At 41.7% G+C, this 21,061-nt stretch overlaps 1 protein-coding gene across 2 annotated transcripts in view; it reads left to right on the top strand.

Annotated features, from left to right (window-relative positions):
• The first annotated feature begins 8,555 nt into the window (after positions 1–8,555).
• Positions 8,556–21,061, top strand: part of LOC134870920 (carbonic anhydrase-related protein 10) — a 316,734-nt gene continuing 304,228 nt past the window's right edge. Inside the window, exons 1-2 of one of the 2 annotated variants that reach the window (XM_063893449.1) lie at positions 8,556–8,701; positions 9,516–9,952. In XM_063893449.1, coding sequence (XP_063749519.1) covers positions 9,892–9,952 — 61 coding nt within the window. In that variant the 5' untranslated portion in view covers positions 8,556–8,701; positions 9,516–9,891. Of the gene's footprint in view, positions 8,702–8,748; positions 8,861–9,515; positions 9,953–21,061 lie in introns of those variants that run through there. The other variant, XM_063893448.1, reaches the window with a different exon arrangement.

Raw genomic sequence — 21,061 nt, 5'->3', positions numbered from 1 at the left:
AGGTGTTAGCCCAGTCCCGAACGTCCTTTTTGAGGCCGTGCAAAAAAATTTTTTTGCCGCAACCAGCCTCTGTGACGCTTTAGAACCAGGGTGGGAGAGACCATGGACGGCATCAAAAACTTGTCGTCGCCAAGCCATGGGAATGATTGGCCGAGGGGAGCCTGTGGAGACGTCACACAGGAGCGTGGTGCTGGTATCGCCAAAAACCACATCCTCCATCATCAGCCCAGTAGTTGAGCTCTTAAGGTGTTGCACGTCTGGGTCTGTGGTCTGGTCCGCTGCCATTCGGCTGTAATCCAAACCAAGATGGACTGCCCCTGCCACAGCCCGTGACAGGCAGTCAGCCACCTGGTTGTCCTTACCTGCAACGTGCTGTAAATCCGTGGTGAACTCGGAAATGTAGCACAGATGACGTTGCTGGCAGGGAACGAAAGTGTCTGTTGGCGAGGTAGACGCCAAGCAGCTCTCGGTCGAAGGTGCTGTACTTCCGTTCACTGGGGCGCAACTGACGGCTGAAGAAAGCAAGCGGCTGCCAGGCCCCGCCTACCCACTGCTCGTAGACGGCACCGACAGCGTAGTCTGAGGCGTCCGAGGTGATGGCGATGGAGGCTGAGGGAGAAGGATGTGCCAGCATGGCGGCGTTCGCCAGGGCTGTCTTTGTGTCAGCAAAAGCTTTGACCCTGCTTTCAGTCCAGTCTACACCGTGCTTGGGCTTACCTTTCAAGGCCTCGTGCAAGGGCCGCATGAACTGGGCGGCTCGAGGAATGAACCGGTGGTAAAAATTCACCATGCCCAGGAACTCCTGCAGGGCCTTGACAGTGAGCGGGCGTGGAAACTGTGTCACCGCCTCCACCTTTGATGGGAGAGGGACTGCACCATCCTTGGTGACTCTGTGTCCCAGGAAATCGATGGTGGACAGACCGAATTGGCACTTGGCGGGGTTAACAATTAGCCCATGTTGGCTGAGGCGCTCAAAAAGTGTTCTGAGGTGCGCCAGATGCTGAGCTTTGGACGTGCTTGCTACCAGGATGTCGTCCAAGTACACAAAAAGAAAAGGCAGGTCTCGTAGGACAGAGTCCATGAGGCGTTGAAAAGATTGAGCAGCATTTTTAAGGCCGAACGGCATTCTCAAAAACTCAAACAGGCCAAATGGCGTGATAACTGCTGTTTTGGGAATGTCCAGTGAGTGTACCGGCACCTGATGATAACCCCGGACGAGGTCAACCTTGGAAAAAATCACCATACCAGCCAGGTGTGATGAAAAATCCTGTATGTTCGGGACTGGGTATCGGTCAGGTGTCGTTGCCTCATTAAGCCGCCGGTAGTCGCCACACGGGCGCCAGCCGCCACCGGGTTTGGGGACGATGTGGAGGGGTGACGCCCACGGGCTGTCGGATCGGCGGACTATGCCCAGGCGCTCCATGTTAGCAAACTCAGCCTTTGCAACGGCAAGCTTGGTCGGGTCGAGGCACCGAGCACGGGCGTAAACGGGTGGACCAGTAGTGGCGAGATGGTGCTCCACACCATGCTTCACGGCAGACGCCGAGAAAGTGGGCTGAGTGAGGGCCGGGAAACCAGCCAGTAGACGTTGGAAGTCATCTGAGGATGAGAGCATACTAGACAGTTGTATGGAGTCAGCCCCGCTGAGCGTGCATATGAACAAAACGTGACAGCGTCAATCAAAAGGCGGTTCTTGACATCCACTAACAGTCCGTGTGCACACAAAAAATCGGCACCAAGGAGGGGAAAAGCAATGTTGGCTGTAACAAAATCCCAGCCAAACCGATGCCCTCCGAAACACAACTCAACATATCTCTTTCCATATGTGCGGATGGGGGTCCCATTAGCAGCTTCCATAGGGGGGCCATGGCTGTCGGTCGCAATGTCCAAACGGGATGCAGGCAGGACGCTCCTCTGTGCTCCCGTGTCGCACAGGAAAGGAAACGTCGTCCGGAGATGCTGTCACGGATGAAAAGCAGCCTGCCTACGCGGCCAACGCTCATGGCCACTACTGAGCGCCGGCCCTAGCGTTTCCCCGACCCGCCGAAACTGCATGGAGGACGGCATTTAAGAGCCTTCGGTCCAAACTTGTCATGGTAAAAACACATACCCGAAAACTGCTGGGGGCCTGAAAACTGCTGCCGGCCTGAAAACTGCTGCCGACGAGAAGATGTTGCAGCAATGAGTGCGGAATCGTCCTGTGGCACAGGAACGACGTGCGCGGGAAGGAGCGCCGCCATGACACAGTGCCCGTGACTCGCCAGGAAAAATTTATCAGCCTCTTCAGCCAGTCTCCGACAATCAGTGATTGTGGTGTTTGCTAATGCAGCTCTGACTTGGGAAGGCAGCTGACGCAGAAAAAGTTGCATGAAAAGAAAATCGGGTCTGTGCTCACCTAGGAGATCCAGCATACGGTCCATGAGCTCAGACGGTCTGCTGTCACCCAGTCCCTGAAGGGAGAAAAGCCTGCTGGCTCTCTCAGCATCTGACAGTTCAAAAGTTTTCAACAGGTGGGCTTTAAGTGTTGCATACTTTTCAGCTGCGGGAGGATTTTTAAGGAGGCTCACCACTCTGGATGCTGTTGAATTTCCAAGAGCTGATACAACGTAGTAGTAACGTGTAGTATCAATGGTGATTTCACGCAACGCGAACTGCGCTTCAGTCTGGGCAAACCATGCTGACGCAGATGATTCCCAGAATTCGGGGAGTTTGAGGGTAACAGCGTTCACCGTCATTTTCGTGTCGTGTTGTGTCTCTGGATACGTCCAGCAAACAAACGTCAGGGTCACCAGTGTGGAGATCGTATTGAAACGCAGGAGACGTTCATTAAAGTTGAGCACACGAATGCGTGTCTCGTTTAATCACACAGTCAAAGTTATAACAAAACAAGATGGCGCTGTCCTGTAAACCAACAAGCATGGGGCTCCACGTCATCGTAAACACAGATTAATTAAAGGGACCACGATCCCTTTTTACAGTTGTACTTTTAAGCATAAACCAACGGTCATACTTACAGGCATGAAACAACAGTGTGTAGAACCACACTTAAGAAGGAGGTGAATTATGTATATTACAGTCACTACACTATTGTTATAATGACTGTTATTTCATTTGTACTGTAAGTTACAATTGATGCTTATTTTGAATGATTGAAATTAGGGCTGGGTGATATGGTTGAAAACTGTATCACGATATAAGTGTTTCATATCGGTCATATACTAAATTTAAACATTTTTATTTTAAATGTAACCTTCCTCTGGTTTTAATCACCTCAGTTATCAAGGCATGAAGGCCTATACCTGCCGTTCCCGTCGGTGTGCACGGTGGCGCGCGCCAAAAATGACTTCATTTCCACTGGCGCGTGTGGCGTGTTGGGGTCGTTTTGCGAGGGCGTGCACCTCCTTGGATTTATAACTTGCCGCGCGCTGCGTAGCTAGCTCCAAGCATGGATGAGCAGGAAGCATGACTCTGCGAGCAGGTTCGTCTGTACAGACACCTGTATTACCATTCAATGCGGGAGCTTAAGGATTCTCAGATGGCCATGAACTCATGGAAAGAGATCTCAGGGACTTTAGAGGGATAACCTATATTTTATTCCATATTTTACCTTTTATTTGACTTGTTATGCCATTACCTTATTTGACATGTCATGTATTTGTTGTGTATCTATTCTTTTGAAAGCACATTGAGTCTATGCTTGTCATATGAAATGTGCTATATAAATAAACTTGACTTGACTTGATTCTGGTTTTATATCAAGGACACCACAACAACATTGTGCATTCTGCTGTGGGGGACACCTGCTCAACAGGGACAGACACGGCGCAGTCGTCATTGGCCGTCACACCGCCTCTCATTATCCCTTCTCCCATTCTCCACACCATTCCACCCTCACCCTCTCCATCACCTTCTCCATCCATGCTGGATTAGATTTACTTGTCTTGTTTATTCTCTCCCGTAGCTGTTAGCGGTTGTTACCATGTTCAGGTTTTTTTTAACTTTGTTATTTATCATTAAAAACCTTGTTTGCTCACGTCAAGCCTTCATTCCATTCTTTTCTCTCTAATCACCTGCAGTATGAAGTTCCTGTTACAATACTGTACGTGGTATGGTTTTCGTATGTGCTGGTGAATTAGTTATTTTTAGCCCATCCTCTCATTAATACATTGAACAAGCAATTGTATTTGTTTGTGACAATTCCTTGTTGTAGGGTTGGACATTGCATCACTACATTAACTTGTCTCAAAATTAACCAAGTCTAATGAACTAGACTAGTCATAGCACAACCACATCATCTACATTTCTGTTCAGATATGTTTCCTTAGGAGAAACAGTTTTGAGAAATGAATTAAATGAATCAATGTATTGTGTATAGGCGAGTCACTTTATTGTAGGCTATTTAAATGCACCTTTATGTGAAACTGTGCCCCATCCCCCCATTATTACTTTTGGTGGTAGGGGGTGCAAGTCGCCAGTACTTCTACATACCTATCACAACGAATTGTCACAAGGACAGTCAACCCTAACCCATTAAAGAATTACAGACTGTGAATTGACAAAACAGACTTTGAAAGTGATCACTATACAGACTAACAAGAACAAGTCAAAGTCCACTTTATTGTCAAAGTGTCCACATGTGTTATACATACAGAACATTGAAATACCGTTTCTGGCAGTCCCACAGTGCAAATATAAACAAGAACATATAACATAAAACAATAAGAGCAAAGAAAAAAAGGGGGGGGAGTAAAAAGGGGTATACAAAACAAAAAACTAAAACAAACAAACTACAATTCTCATTTAAAGGGCCCATTTTTAAATTTTCAATTCATGTTTGTTCAAATGCTTGTAATTCACTACCTGCATTTGATTCACTAAACGTTATATGTTGAAACTTAATTTGTTGTCCGTACTTTCATTTGTGGTTATCCTTACAAACCTGGAGTAGACGTACATTTCTAAATCGTGGGTTACATAAGCACCTTTAAAAGTGCACGGTAGTTGTTTTGTGTGGGTGTGCCAGGAGCCTCTCAACAAAAACACACCTGTTTGCTAACGCTGCAAAATGGATGTTAAATTCATCACAAAACAAGCACTTAATCAGTTTTGAAACTAATACATTTAATTTTTGGAGGTTGATATATGGGCATTTTTCCCAACATTTCTGATTTTAATAATGTCGTCAGTTAAATGAAATGTAATAAGCTTACACATACAAGGAATTAGTACAGTAAACTTATTCAGTATTTAATGATAAACAGTGGTAGGAACCTGTTTGCCTGTAAAACTTACATTAATTAAATGTGTGATTATTTATGACCAGAAAGAGACAGAACTGAAGATGAAATGAAGTTGAAAAAAATATGGTTAATTAAATCAAAATAACATAGAAGAAATTATGAATTCAATCAATACAGCACTATGTTACTAATGTTAAAAAGCTTTTAGAAACTGGAAGTTATTACAAATAATAGAATGTAATCTATCTTAAACAAACAAGCATCAAACAATATAAATATAATTGAACTGTTTCTTTTCCCTGTCTTCTATGAGCAAAGTAAATAAGCTGAGAAAAAAAGCTGTCTTTTGTGGTTGGAAACACATTTCTATTATTGTATTTCATTGAAGTATATTTTTCCCTATATTTGGACTTATGTACTTTTGAATGTCCATATTTCATCCCCAATGGCCAATCTTGCAGTCAAAGCAGAACAACAGGGATCCTTTGTTCCTTACTTGTTGACCTAGATGAAGGACGATAAACCCCCTCCCAGAATCTATGTTGTAACCCTATTACGCATACGTTTCCGTACACAAATTCTGTACATGTCCATGGCCGCGTTCCCTGCAATACATTGCCCGACACCTGAGCTTGTTATTTTTCTAGCACGTTAGAGGGGAGTTTTACTTTTGTCCAATTTCCTATCGAAACTTCATACCCCATTAACTTCAGAGAACGAGAAGGACAGTTTACACGAACCTACTGAAGGTGGCCTTTCCGTTTTACCTCTCACTCTTAATTCCACAGTTTGTGAGACCTTGTTTTTAACCTCGTTTACACCCACACACACACCCACACACACACACACACACACACCCACACACGCACGCACGCACGCACGCACGCACACACACACACACACACACACACACACACACACACACACACACACACACACACACACACACACACACACACACACAGAGGAAGAGAGAGGTCTCTATAAAGACCAGTATACCAGCCTTAGCAGCAGAGCCCACTACTCTTCTACACATGAAGTCACACACACATTCTGATGGAAACACTGTTCTGACAGTGCACACACCTTCACATTAAACTGTATTATTAGTATTATATAGTATTAGTAATATACTGAATACTTATTATTCTCTATTAGTTTCTAATACAAGGAAAGTTCTACTCCAGTCCCACTAACAGCACATGGTGCTCAACAACAATCATACTGTACTGTATATGGGGTTGAAACAGAATGCTGTAGTGTGTGTGTTTTCCAGCAGAAAGTATCCTTTGAAAGGCCCTCCTTAGAAAAAGCAGCTGTACACCATGCTGGGCCACTTGATGGGAAAGAAACACCGGATGAGACTTGAAGGTTTAAAAGCATTATTGTCCTTCGGGAGGGGGCGGGTCTGCGGGGATGTACCTCTCTGATGTGGGAAAGTGGCACTTGAAAAAACAGACTGTGTATATTATTGATTGGCCGTCATTCTCTACCTCCTTCCCAACCTTTGTTACTCGCAACATCACAGGGGCCACGAGCGGGAAGGGATGAATGCAGAGGAATCAGAGATCAGCTCCTTAAACCTTCAAACGCTGCAACACCTCGGACAAAATGTGGGGTTTTCACAGCTGCTGCCACACGAAATAACAGGTGCAGTAATAGGGTTGGTATTTCCTCACATGGAATGAGTTTTTCCCAGCAGTGTCTGCTGAGCAGTTACACTGAGCTGCAGCTGATTTGTATTACTCTTCCCACTGGTACTTTCCATCTCAATAACCAGAGATCCTACACTAAGCCCAAACATCTACCACCAGGGATCAGTAGCAGGCTGTATATGCACCTCAGAATACAGAATTACAATATCATATACAGTATGTATGACTTATATACTGTAATCATACAAAACTCATCCAGTGTTTAATATTAATAAGGTGGTAGTATTATTCTGTGTATTTCATGTTGTCAACCAATCCAAAGAGCTGTTAATGCTTTGCAACTTTCTTTTTTCTTTCTGAAGACTTACATGTTTTAAATGGTAAAGGAGGGGCATTAAAGACCTAAGAATAGGTTGACAGTAAGTCTGAAAATTATATATAAAAGCTCCCAGTAAGTATGACCTGTGATTCATTTAATTTTGGTTGGGAACATCTCAATGTGACTCTGTGGGGTAATAGTTAACACTGACAGATGAGGGACAAGACCACCTGGAGAGACGAACCCAGTGAAATATGTACAACTGGGAAATTATATTACCATCTCATTTAAATATGTGTTATTTTACTTCAAGGACATAAGAAAAAGAAAAAAATATCCATGACGTTTATTTTTCTTGCTTTCTATCGTATTGTATTATTTTTCAGGCCCTGGACATGACTATGTTAAAGATTAAAATGTTTGTTTTTTTCCCAATACATTTTAAGGCATACTCATCATTTGTTCGTGGTTATGTTGTCAGATAATAAGATAAGAAAGATAAGAAGTACTTTATTCATCCCAAATTGGGATTTGTTTTATTGCAGCAGCATAAAACAAAACAAGGCGTTTGCATATAATTAGAAATTAAAAAGTAGAAATAAACAATTCTAAAATATAAACATCTCAAAATAGAAATAGATAATTAGAGAACTCCCGGGATGTTTTCGTCAGCTGTGCTTTCTGCCCTCCCACTTGAACCAACTCTGTTTCCTTGAATGTTTCACTGTATTGAATAATTGGCAAGCAAAGAGCTGTGACCTGGATCCATCACCTCTGAGATGAACTGGAACAGGTCTGTGAGCCAGAGCTTATCAGCAGCATCAGACTGAAGCCCTACTTTGTGCGCCAGTTAATGCTCCAATTAAATACAGAGCTAAATCCCAGATCTGATGTACGTTAGAGGGTCCTGAGTATGTTTCTCTCGGTGATTGTGATGTTAAATGATAGTATTCCTTGTATTCTGTCTTAATATTTGTCCTTGTATGATGTTGCAAATCAAGCTGTATGACCTGACAATACATTATCATATCGTTTCTGGAATTGTAACATTATTTTATTTAAACATGATTTTTGAAATGTCAAATGTACCGCTGTGTGTGTATTTTGCTTTATTTTTTGCAAATTCTGTCACTTTTAACCACCAATCCATTAAACACAAACAATGTATCACCACCACACATGAGACATGATTTTCTGCAGTGCTTGGTTTTCCTCCAACTGTGCCCCCGCCAGCCTGTGCGCACATCCGTAGCTACCATACATGCTTACTCGGCTGCGCGCGTTGCTCCTCGTGAATCCCAATCGCGTGAAGAGCCGCGGAGCTGGATGCCTCGGTGAGTCCCGGTGCCTGTCCGCCAGCAGGACCTCTACGGGCCGTTACACTGGGAGGAACCGCCGCCTGATCGGGAGCACACACCCCCAACTCCCTGAATGTATTATTTATGGATCACTTTTGATTATGATCAGCGTTCCATTCCTTTGAGTAGGTCAGTAGTGTTTAGCCTGGTTAGGGTGCTCTCCTCTTCTTCTGCTGTCTACTTTGTGTTCTCATCAGTCAGGACAGATATTCTCAGTGCGTCAAAGCTGCGCGCGGTCCGGACCTCCCCGCCCCTTTTTATGTGCAAGGGAATGTATACCTCTTTACTGTAAGTGTGTTTTATTTACCTCCCAATAACACACTTCCCACACACACTCTTATATTATCCCGGAAAGATTTCTACTTTCCACAACCCGTGCTGGGTGTGTGGGATGGCGATGGGACGAACCCTAAATCAAGCTCTGCGCAGTTAGCCAGAACATGACCGGAAGTCCAGTTGTTGTGTATACAAAATAAAAGCAAATAGAAAACCACTACAAGGAAATCTGAATATGCATTCCGGATACTTCAATGAGTACCAATTTAAAGGAATCCAAACAATATCCTGGGCACACCAAGATGATCCACCTTCATAAGATATTCAAGTCCTTTCAATGGTCTCTTATATATATTTATTACAAGTTTTGTTTTTTCTGGTTTGATGTGCACATTATATATTCACACCTGAACTCCTGATCAGGGAAATGCAAGCAAACCCGTCAACAAACTAAAGCTTTTATTTTGACAGTCCAAACAGGAAGTGCTGGTTTCAATCCGCTCAGCTTCACGCGGGTCCCTATCAGTGTAGTAGTGTAGATCGGAGGCTCGCCACCTGGCTGCGAGTTTGGAGTTGTGAGGCGTCTTGTAGGTGTGATCCACAGCTGCTGCCCCCCCCTCTTTCTCCCTCTTTAATCTGCGCTTTCTTTTCCTCTCTTTCCAAACAGAGGTTTTACTGACACGGTCATGAGTGACTCTCCTCGGTAAGGACGGGATGGTCACTCTGTGAATCCGGCGCCAGATGGATGGATGGACGTGTCCGTAGCGCGAACTGGAATACTGCCGTGAACTGAACAGGCTCTTCCTCTGGAGTTCAGATTTTTTTCTTCACCAGATCTGGAATCATTACATTTAGTGGTGTGATCGTCCACCTTTTCCTCCCTGGCTGTGATCACCTGCTATGTGTGTGGAGTGGAGAATACCTGGAGGAAGGCGCAGCACGGGATCCAGTGTGAGAGAGCAGGACATCTGCAACTACAACTCCGTCTCCTCTTTACATTTCTTTCTAACCTGTGTGTCATGCACGTGGAATGAAGACAGAGGATGGATATAATTTGGGAAATATTGATCATTCTTCAAGCCAATTTCATTGTCTGCATATCAGGTGAGTTATGGGCGTCATGTTGGGCAGGTGCATCGCATTAATGTATTTATTGTCTTTTACTTTTTTCCTGAAATCTGATGAGATGATTGAGGCTGAGATTGGGCTTTAGCTCGTGGGGGAAAAAATCACAACGAATGCCTGTCAGGACGCACTGGTGGAGAGACAACAGCAGAATGTACGAGTGCCTGCCCTTTTTTTTATTTAAACATCTGTTCCTCCCTCTCTCTCTCTCTCTCTCTCTCTCTCTCTCTCTCTCTCTCTCTCTCTCTCTCTCTCTCTAGGTGTGTGTGTGTGTGTGTGTGTGTGTGTGTGTGTGTGTGTGTGTGTGTGTGTGTGTGTGTGTGTGTGTGTTTGTGTGTGTGTGTGTGTGTGTGTGTGTGTGTGTGTGTGTAGCCTTCAGGCTTCTGACGCACGCAGAACATGGGTGGGCTTTTTAACGCGAACCTCGCTGAACAGGATGGATTCCATTAATGCGTTTTTGCTCCACGGACATGTTGCGTGTCTTCTAAGACTCCTCTCCTCTCTCCGTCAGTGTGAAGTGTCTGGGCTGCTGAAACAATTCAGTCAGAGTTTGTATCAAACACAGCAGTTGTGCGCCCCGGTGAGCGGCTCTCTGCGGCTGGAGGTGACGCTGTTACAGCCGCTCAGTGTGCGCTGCGCAGGCTGGTTATCAAAGAGGGGGAATGTTCTACTGTTTCAGCGGATACGTGACCTTACAATAGACTGATATTCCACTGCGCTTCAGTTAGTGTGTGACACTACTTGTTCATCATCAGTGTCTTTTTAATTCAGTGGCAACATCACAATTTCACCTCTTTTGAATACAACGTGCGTAAATGTGTACACAAGTAAAGACAAGAGTATTTGAGTTTATACTGAGATGAATACAGCTGTAAAAGCGAATAGAAACTCTCACAAACTATATGTTTTCGCCTCTCTGGTTTCACATCTGCATTCACTCCAGTAACTGATTACTGGTGCGCAATACGCCATGCAGTCCACTCTCCTCTGTACCGTGGCCCCTGTGTCATGAGGTAAATGACTTTATGTGAGATCACCGTGCTTCAGCCCAGCCCCACCCAACTGTTTTGGTTGTTTTGTAAATGGCTTTTATTGAGGTCAGCCAACAGAGAACAAAGATTCAGTTATTTGGAAGTCAGAGGATTATTGGAGTAAATTTGTGAAGAGTTATAGATTGCATTGACGTCTTCTATAGGGAATAGTGTGTATATTATTAGTTATTTCTGACACTAAGCTGAGCTTAATACTTGCATAGGTATTCGTATAAGCCAATAAAAAATATGTGTGTGTGTGTGTGTGTGTGTGTAAATGTATTTTCTGTTACCTTGAAAATGAAACGCTAGTAGGGAAGATATATGGTTACACAGGTGTGTCTTTCTGGAGAAGGTTTTCACACTTTCTTCTGCTCAGTCTAAGAATAAGTTAGCATGGAGGCCATGTTGGCCCAATGTGCCGTCATTTCCATCACTCTGCTTTCAAAATCCCAACCTTTTATTTTGACTTTGAGTTTGTACTGCGGCTGTACTGATTCTCTATCCAAACATTGCATCTTGGACTCTGACCTTGTAGCTCACATATTCCCCGTGCAAAGGATTGTGGGTTAGCCTGAAAATCAGCTGGTTTACATACTTCAGAATGTGACCGGATGCAGTAGGACATTTTGGCATATTTAACATAAAAAATCCATCACTTTTCTTCCGCTTCCTAAATGGTATGGCAGTAGGGATATTGGAATTCACAGTAAAAATGTCTAATGTTTACCAGTGCAGTGGGGGCCTCAATGTTCTGGAATAGAGCTTGTGACCATGAGGTCAGTGGTTCATTCCCTGGTATCTGTGGGAACAAGATGAAGAGCAGTGCAGGCCCCTCCCTGCCACTCGGGCCCCATCCCAACCACTCAGCTCTGTGGGAAGCAGTGTGTAACTGAATGGATGTGATCAGTGTGTTCCTGCAAACCAGAGGCTTCCTCTCAGGGAATCATCCCTGAATACATAAAGGTTAAAACATAATATCCATGTAGACCTCACTACCTTCAAATTCACACAAAAGGTGTGAAGTGGATTTACTAAATCTGTTCAGGCATTAGACTTAACATTTGACAGTAAGCCTGCATTACTGGAGCTGTGCGCTTTAAGAATGAGACAGGGGAGGTCTAATGGAATTGAATAGCATTATGGGAAGAGTGGGTTCACATTTCAAATTAAGACTCAGTAGCATTTCAAGTTTTTTGCCAAAACTTCCATCAAAATTCCAGTGTTAACTACATTTTTACTTGATATGTTATTATTACGTTTGAGTTCTTTATGACCGCGTGTTTCAATAGACTGGAGCGCTCTCTATACTTTCCATCCACAAAGGTTGTGTTTGATGGTCGAAAGCATGAATGCTAGAGAGATGTTCTGTGAGCTACAGTTTCTAAAGTCAAGAATGAATTGTCCTGCTTTAGATTTAGCCGGGAGGATTTCTAAAATGTAATTTGTATTTCCTTTCCATCCAGATATGCTGCTACACTGTATGCTCACACACTGGCATGTTTGCTAACCGTGTGTGTTATTCGGACTTTTTGAGTGACTCAGATTTTACAGAAGTGGTGGGATTTTCAGCATTTTTCTACAAAATGGAATGGAATTAATTGATCACGCGATGCTGTCATCCAAGCCGGAATCAGCTTTATTGGCAGAGTATGTGCACACTTACAGCTACAGCTTCCAGGTTGTTCTGACCGTACCTGAGGGCCAGCTATTCCACCCCCCTTCTGTCTGCTGACTCACCACCATCCCGGATCTAGCCGATGCCTGTGTTCACAAATATTCAGAAAACACTCTCAGAATTTCAACATCAGTCTTACAAATCTTCCCTCAGAGAGGAGACCCTGCTGATAGGTGATGGTGTGATTGGACAATCGCAAATAATGTGCATAGAATGGACAGTAGTATCTGCCTTCTCAGATTCACATTCACTATAAAGTAATAGTAGTTTACTAAAAACAGGCATACGTCCCAGTAGCCTAACTCTCTTGCTGGTAGCTTTATTTCCTGGCTTCTGTTTCTTTCATCATGCTGGTAAATGTAATACTGAATCCATTTAATATTAGCGGGAGGAAATGACTCATCTTTTATCTGTTTTCTGTGACTGCTGGCCGGGCTGTATCAGCAGCGATGGTTGGCATCTATAAACCAGTAACCCTGTTACATCTTTCCAGTGGCCGAATATCTCTTGCGATCACTTTGTTTTCTGCCTTTTTATCTGGTGGCGCTGTTTTGGAGATTTCAAATGAATTCACAAACCTTAACATTAACTCTCTGCTGTAATTCAGCGTTTAGAGAACATTTCTACTACCTCTTCTTCTTTTGTATGCATCACTTATACCAAAGCAAATTCCTCGTATGTGCAAACCTACTTGGTAATAAAACAGATTCTGATTTGCCATTTCTTCATCTGCTTACTAATATCTTAAGGCTCTTAAAAGTCCTCCTTGCTAGTCCTTAACGTTTGTCACATTAGGAGCTTTCTTGAGGGTTTAAATGCATGTGAGAATAACTTTTATATTTACCAGGATATAGTGTTTTACTATATGGGGAAATTATTCGAATATGTAAGAATTCTAAGATTTGTCTTAAAACCTTGTCACTAGGGAACACTCTTTGTGAATACAGGCCTAGGAATTTAACAGCCCGATCTCCTCTGGGTAGTTGTTTGTGTAGAGGGAGAAAAGCAGTGGGGAGACAGCACATCCCGGGGGGACGCCAGTGCTGATGGGCTTGATGTGTTTTTTACACTAGACTCACAATGCTGCTTCTGCTCTGTTGGAAGCTAGTGATCCACTTACTTTCCATTAACTTAAGCATCTTGATTTTCTGCTACTTTGTACTTCAGATTCAGACATAATTATTGTACTTTACTCCACTATATATATTTAATATCTTAAGTTACTTTGCAGATATAGATTAATGATATAAAACATTTTTTTTTAATGAGTTGCACCTTTACTAGCTTTGATAAACTCATTAATGCATACATAATTATAATAAAAACATATGATGTACAGTATATTAGTCTGTAATGGACCAATCTGCATAATGAGTACAATGTTTTGATGCTAATACTTAGTACTGTACTTTTAGTTGAGTGATATTTTTGATTGCAGGAATTGTACTGTAACAGAGTATTCCTACACTCTAGTATTTCTACTTTTACTAAAGTACAAGATCTGAGTACTTCTACTTTTACTAAAGTACAAGATCAGAGTACTTCTACTTTTACTCAAGTACAAGATCTGAATACTTCCTCCACTTCTGGTTTTGAGTGGAGAATCCTTGGGATAATTGTGAGCTGAGGTCCACACAGGACCTTGAATCTGTCCTGGGGAGTCGAGCTGTTACAGGATGTAGAGCACTCTTTAGGTGAATGAATCTTCCAATTACGTATTAGCTTGGCAGGGGTCCATCAGGTCCTCTGATGTCATGTACTGTATGCCAACACCAGTTTCCTAAAGATTCCTGACTGCAGATGTCATGGAGACAGGCTTTACTTCCTGAATCCTGTGATGGGCTGTTTCTTGTGGACAGGGATGATGTGTTTAATGGCTGTTCCAACTTTTCAGAATAGCACTGAGTAATTACCTTTAATTTGCCATTCTGATCTCCTTTGTTAGTGTACTCCTGGCCTGGTTTACAGGACTTTTTGTATATAACTCCTTCTTGGCATAATGTAACTGTCTGAGTTTTTACATAAACCAGGGTTGGTTGTTGTGGTATACGTATGCAAAAACATACACGCAAAAAGCAGTGAAATGATTTGTTTATTTGCTTACTGACATATGTTACAGGAGAAATGTTGAAGCATACTCTTACCAGATTTACCTTCAAATATAAGGGTAATAATTCTGTTTTACTTTGAAATGTTAATAGGAAATGATTTTATTTTGAAGGGAAAGGAAGCACCCTGCTCTGTGAGTTTCCAGTTACTTGACTGATGAAATGAATACCAGATGTCGAGTGCATGTTTCCCCATCTCGTACCGTTCTTTTTGTAAACTGCTGTGGTTATACAGTCAAATGTTCAGTCTGGTCCAGACCCGCTTTGTTCATTATTCAAAGCTCCCACTTCACAACGTGTGTGTTGTCCCAGTGTCACAGAATACTCGGCCCATAGCTGAAGCCTTAAATAAGCAACGAAAGCAGCAGCTGTAGGATCTCCTCAGAGTCCTGACCACGGGCCGAGCAGCTTCTGTTTGTTTGGGGAGAACATGGACCAGTGATCAGAGAATCCCAAAGCCGCAAGGGGTATAAGGCAAGAGGCATCCTATAATATAGTGAAGAGAAGGTTCCCTGTGTTTGGGAAGTTGTGTCTGTTAAAGTCCAAACACAATGAGCAGGTCTACATGTATGGACATTAGTAAGCATTAACCTCTTTACACATCAATACTTCATCATCTATTTGGAGTCATGTTTCTGTCCACCTGATTTGTCCATGACTCCCTCTCTTCTTACTTTTTTTCCTGAGGAATTATCTGTCCGTTCAGCTGCTCAATACTCCACTGTGTTCACCGGCTTGTTCCTTACTCTCTGTCTGCTGTTGTGGGGGGTTGGGAGTGTATAATGGCTTTTTTTTAACATTACTTTTGTACTCAAAACAGTTTAACTGGCGTGTCTTGGAAAAAATAAGGTCGATGAAAACCGTGAGACTGGACCATAGCAGTAAAACCATAAAACCAAAACAATGAGCTAAAAGACGCTAAGTGATGCTAATCAGTCAGGATGTGATTCTCAGTACTTTCTCCACTACAAATTTACCAAGGAATGTGATCCATAGAGTTGAAAAGCTTGACTCAACTACCCGGACTTGAATAAGTAAAACATCACGTAGAAACTCTGAAATGGAACTGAGAAGTTCTCCATATTGTGGGACTATTTTGTCTGTAGTTTGTGTTTCCAAAAAAAAGTGTTCAGGGAGAGATCTGTGGAATACGTAGAGTAATCGTTATTTATTTCTTGACAGAAATGCCAATGGAGAGATTTTAAAATGGCTTTTTAATGCTTTCAGCCTCACAGAATAATATTCACCTCCTTTGTGTTGCACGTAGAAATGTGTTCCTTCATAAGGCATGATATCAGAGGTCAGATGCTCTGGGGATTTTTCCCCACTACCATTTCCTGTAACACTTTGACCATTTGCCCTGGCTGTAAATTAAAATCCTCTAGCTGTGTGGCCCTGTGAGACTGATGTTAATGCAGGGTCAATCTCATCTACAGTCCCAACCAGAGCCTTTTCCTCCGTTCTGATTTGTCAACATTTTTTATTTCCCTATCCTGTTGTTGTGTCAAAGATCAGTTGAGCAAAAATGTAGTTTTTCAATTGTTTTTTTTAATATATTTGTTTAGCATAATTTGTGTTGGTTTCTTTGGTTACAGGAAAGTATAATTGAATTATTGGATTGCTTAATTAAAATTAAAACATGGTTTGATGGTTATCTTACAATGGTACTTTGATGTTGCGTGCTACATATAGAATATTCTGAGCCTCTATAATCATTAATGAGTTCTGTATAATGCGCGTAATTCTCAGTCAGGGCTACAGGTTTTTGCTCTCTTTCACTTGATCTTGAAATACGATACATTATCAGCCAGGATAAAGAAAGACTTAATATATCCTCATGTTTTTTCCACTATCTCATAACATGGTATTCCACAACGGCAGCATATATAAATAGATGACACATATAAAACAATGGTATGGAGGGGATAGCCAAAGGGGCTTAAGGGCAAAATAGGCCCCCATTAGCCCTATGCTTTTCGTGTGTTTTGTTCAAGGCTGGGGGGGTCAACATACCACGACATCTACAGTGGTTCAGGAAGTAAAACCTGGACTGGATTTTCCAATATTCCTATGGGTACAGATTTGTATGAATAATGTGTTTCATCAACTATCTTGTATGGGGGAATCATTTGATTACATTTGAATACTGAACTGCATTCTCGCTTCGGTTTGAGTGGAGCTTATTTTAGTTGTTTTTCTTGGAAAGGTTTAGGCGGATCAAGTATTTGGTTAGAAAAAAAACAGTTGCTTTTGCTCTAAAAAGAAAGTGTGTTTGCTACATGATAAATTAATGAACGTTATTGAATCAAGCTAACTTTTGATTTCACACAGTTTGTGTTATATCATTATTTTTTTTATTGCAACATCATCAATTTACAACACAGTACGGAACACAATCCAGGTTTCACAATATTTTTGATTTATTAAATCCCTCTACCCTATGCCACTCAATATCCATTCATCATTCAGAAGATTTACAGCAGGTTCCATTCGTAATCTTAACCCTATTAAATCTGTTAGGGTACTAAAAACCTTCCCCTGAAAGTGTAATACTTCTCAACACTACCGTACAACATTCAAGAAAGAGCCAATGTTTCCCTGGGAACAAAATAAGGGTAACAATCCCATTCTGTGTCTAATTATTGGTGTTAGATATGCACTATGACAACATTTCAGATGTATATACTGATAGTTTGGGTTTTTTCCAAGCACCTGTAACATTAACCCAAATTGCATTCCAATCTAATTCTTGTCCCAAAGTGGATATTTCCCTGTCCCAAGCTTTCATACCTTATTGATTTCACACAGTTGAACAGCAGTGTCCTGGATGACGGTTCTGTTTGTCTGTTTGACCCATCCATCCACCCGTCGTCCTCCGTACCCGCATACTGATTCGAATTTTCCAGATTCGTCCAAAACAAATGTGGTCAAGTATAAAATACATTTGGCTCGAAACCAAATTGTTTCGGCCTTCTGCATGGGGATAACATTTCATACTTCCAAGTTAAAAGCATACACGATTTTAAGGAAATACTCCACAACACTACGTGACTCACAAGTTTGTTTCCGAACATTCCATTAAAATAAGCCTTTGATGACCATCATTTAAACTAAAAGCCGGATTGGTGTTTTTGCTAGTTTATCTTTTCTATCCAGCTGCATGTGTCCAGAGTAAAACACATTCAAAATGGAACTACTCCATGGTCTAACAATAGCAGAGCCTTCAGTGCATAAGAAAATATAATCGAGTCAAATCATGACCTAGATTTTGAAAGTCCGATGGAAATGGGATTTGGAGAACCCTGTAAATCATGCTTCATCACTGTTATGGCCTTTTATGGGCAACAGTGTTTAATCGACTCAAAGGGTGTATTTCTTTGCCAAAGAATTAAAAACTATAATGACCATTATGTTTTTGGCAGTGATTTAGTTTTAGTGCCAGCTTCCTGATGAGTTATTCTGATTGGTACCTTGGGGGGGATCTATAACTAACCACAGTATTGACTTAACTGTCTTCCATTTTAAACTGATCAGCCTGCCAGTATGGCTGGGTTTTTACTCTAATGATAAAATCAAAGGTCAGAAATTCAGAGCAACCAGACACACAGAAGATTCTAGCTGTTTTAGATATTCTAAAGAAAAAAAACCTATTGATTTTTGGTGGACTCCAGTGGTGGACAGATCTATAAAAACTTATCGTGTGTGCTCTTACACAGTTTATTTATTTGCTGGCAAAAGGCCAGAGCAGGTAAATATGTTGTAGAGCTGTGAGCACACACTCAGAGGATGTTTACCTCTCCTCTATTGTAGTTTTCTCCTTCAGTATTTGTATGCCTCCTCTGCCCGGAAATGCTCAAATAGCGAGCTGTAAACAGGATTTGACATTATGTGATGGGTAAACAGTTTTGACTGCTGTTCCCCATCTGTTCAGACACAGAAATGCTATTTCCGCTCCCCAGCTTTATTGCCTTAACATGTTCTCTGCTGAATCCCTCTATCCCCACACTGTGACAGATTGGTAGAACAGGACTGATTCTCCCTTTTCTCCTCTGTTTTATTTAGGCGTCCTTTCATTCCAAGTAGAAAAATAACCAAACAGGTTTTTTTAATTGTCTTCTGTATTATATAAACCAGCTTGTTTGGTTTATTCAACTATCTATTTGGTATAGAGGATTGTGTAATTGAACTAAACTCAATTTTAAGACTCAAAACTACAAAGATATATTGAGATGGGCATGTGTTTGGAGAGTCCTCCTCCATTCATGTCTTATGTTTGTCTTTACAGCAGAAACCCTCAGATGGATACAGCAGCACTGAGAGTAGGGTGTTTTCATAAAAATCATAATTCATGTAGTCCCATTCCGGTCATTACTCATATTAAAAACAAATTAGTCTCATCTTTTCAGAAAACAGGTAAAGTAGGAATCTAAATTCATGAAATTGCAAATTGGTATACTTGAGTCATGGACTAAATGACACCTAAGACTTGAGACTTGATTTTGGAAAGCTCCAGACTGACTTCCGACTGAAGGCAGGGTCATTCACATGTTCAGCCCTTCAACAAATTTACTCATAACATTTGGTTAACCTGTTTTATTTGTATAGTATACATACCTTGTTTCTTGTATGCTACTCACTTCCTGCCTGTGTGTTTTCCCGCCTCTTTTGATGGTCTGTCGTGGCCTTATTAGTTTTGACCCAGCAGCCAGCAGCCAGCTGCCCTCCTGTCCACCTGCACTTCACTTAATCATCTGAGGTCTTTGTGTTCAGCCCTGCGGAACACCATAAGTCTTATTTGACATTTCCTTGCTCTTCGATTCTTTCACTTCAAAAATTGAAACGTTGACTTTAATTAAATGTCAACAGATTTCACATAACTGTATTAGGTCAGTTAAAAGCAATAATATTAAGTTGAACCCAATGTGCTTTATTTAAACGTAATACTATGGCTTTTAACTAACCTAATACAACTATGTGAAATCTGTTGACATAACATATTTAATTAAAGAGGAGAAAGGAAGCACATCCTTCAAGGAAGTCTATTACAGGCCGCCATGCCCCCCCAGTTACTGATTGGGCGCTGAAGCTCATCAGATACATCACTTAAGTTTCATTTTGCAGTCAACGGATAACATATTAAATGTGCATTACTCCCAAGTTTAATACTGTTCAAATCAGAGTATCGTTATAACAGAAAAACAATCTACCGGTAGGAACCTAAGCTGGACACAGAATAACTAAAGAGGGCAGGGTGTTATTCATGTGAGGTGTGTGTTGAACAGATAACATGCTACTGACACATGGTTCTTGTGTTGCAGTTAAAGAGTCTTTGGTTGTTCTGTTGAGTCACTGCTCAATCCTTGTTGAAAACACAGATATATGATGACATCAACAGGAAAAGAAAGATTAATTGAAAACGCTCTTTACATTAATCCATTCAAAAATAAAAATATAAGTACACTACTTGAGCTAATGCATTTAGTTACATCTCTGTTTTATGGTGTACATACAAACCTCTTCTTTTCATTACTTGTTGTGCTTGTGTGTATCCTGTTTTCTGAAAAGTATTTTTTTGTCATCTGAAAGTGAATGCAGGATTCCTATTCCACTTACCTACTTACGCCTCACCTACCACTTCAAATATATGATGTCATGATAGGGAACATCCCCATTTTGCTTCCTCTTTTCCATATGTCAATGGATAATTCACTATAGAGTTCTTTTTTATTTCCTGATACTCAAACATTTATGTTCTTGCTGTTTTGTTTGTATTAGATGTATCATTATTTCTTGCAATTGCTCTAATTAAGTTCAAGTCAGTTTTTTTGTATTTATTTTGAAGGCAGTTTTTGGGCACTGGGTGATTTGGGCACCTGGTGATATGCGTATATGGGAGACAGGTAGTGGTGGGATTAGCGCACCAGTATACACATGCTTTTTTAGCAGCTACAGGCTGGCTGCAGGACAAGAGCAGAAACTACTGTTACTTTTGTTGATATTGGATCATGGGAATACATGTACGAAAGGCGGTTTTGCCTGGGTCATTCCCTCCGTAAGACTCTCTGGTGCCTCAGTGGCAGTTTTATTTTCTGTTTTATTTCCGCTCCTTATTCACATGAAGTACAACTGTTCTTATGTAAGCCGGGTGTCTGTCCGCCTCCTGATTCACTAAAAAGCAGATTTTTCAGTTACACTCTCCCTCATTCGTTGTCTTCTTTAAACCACTCTATGACTTCCCGCCTGGCCTCTGGGGTGAATGCTAAATTGGAAT

The sequence above is a fragment of the Eleginops maclovinus genome, chromosome 10 (assembly GCF_036324505.1).
Source record: "Eleginops maclovinus isolate JMC-PN-2008 ecotype Puerto Natales chromosome 10, JC_Emac_rtc_rv5, whole genome shotgun sequence".
NCBI classification, from domain to species: domain Eukaryota; kingdom Metazoa; phylum Chordata; class Actinopteri; order Perciformes; family Eleginopidae; genus Eleginops; species Eleginops maclovinus.
Note: the sequence above shows the minus strand (reverse complement) of the source record. Positions and strands in the feature narration are given on the sequence as shown.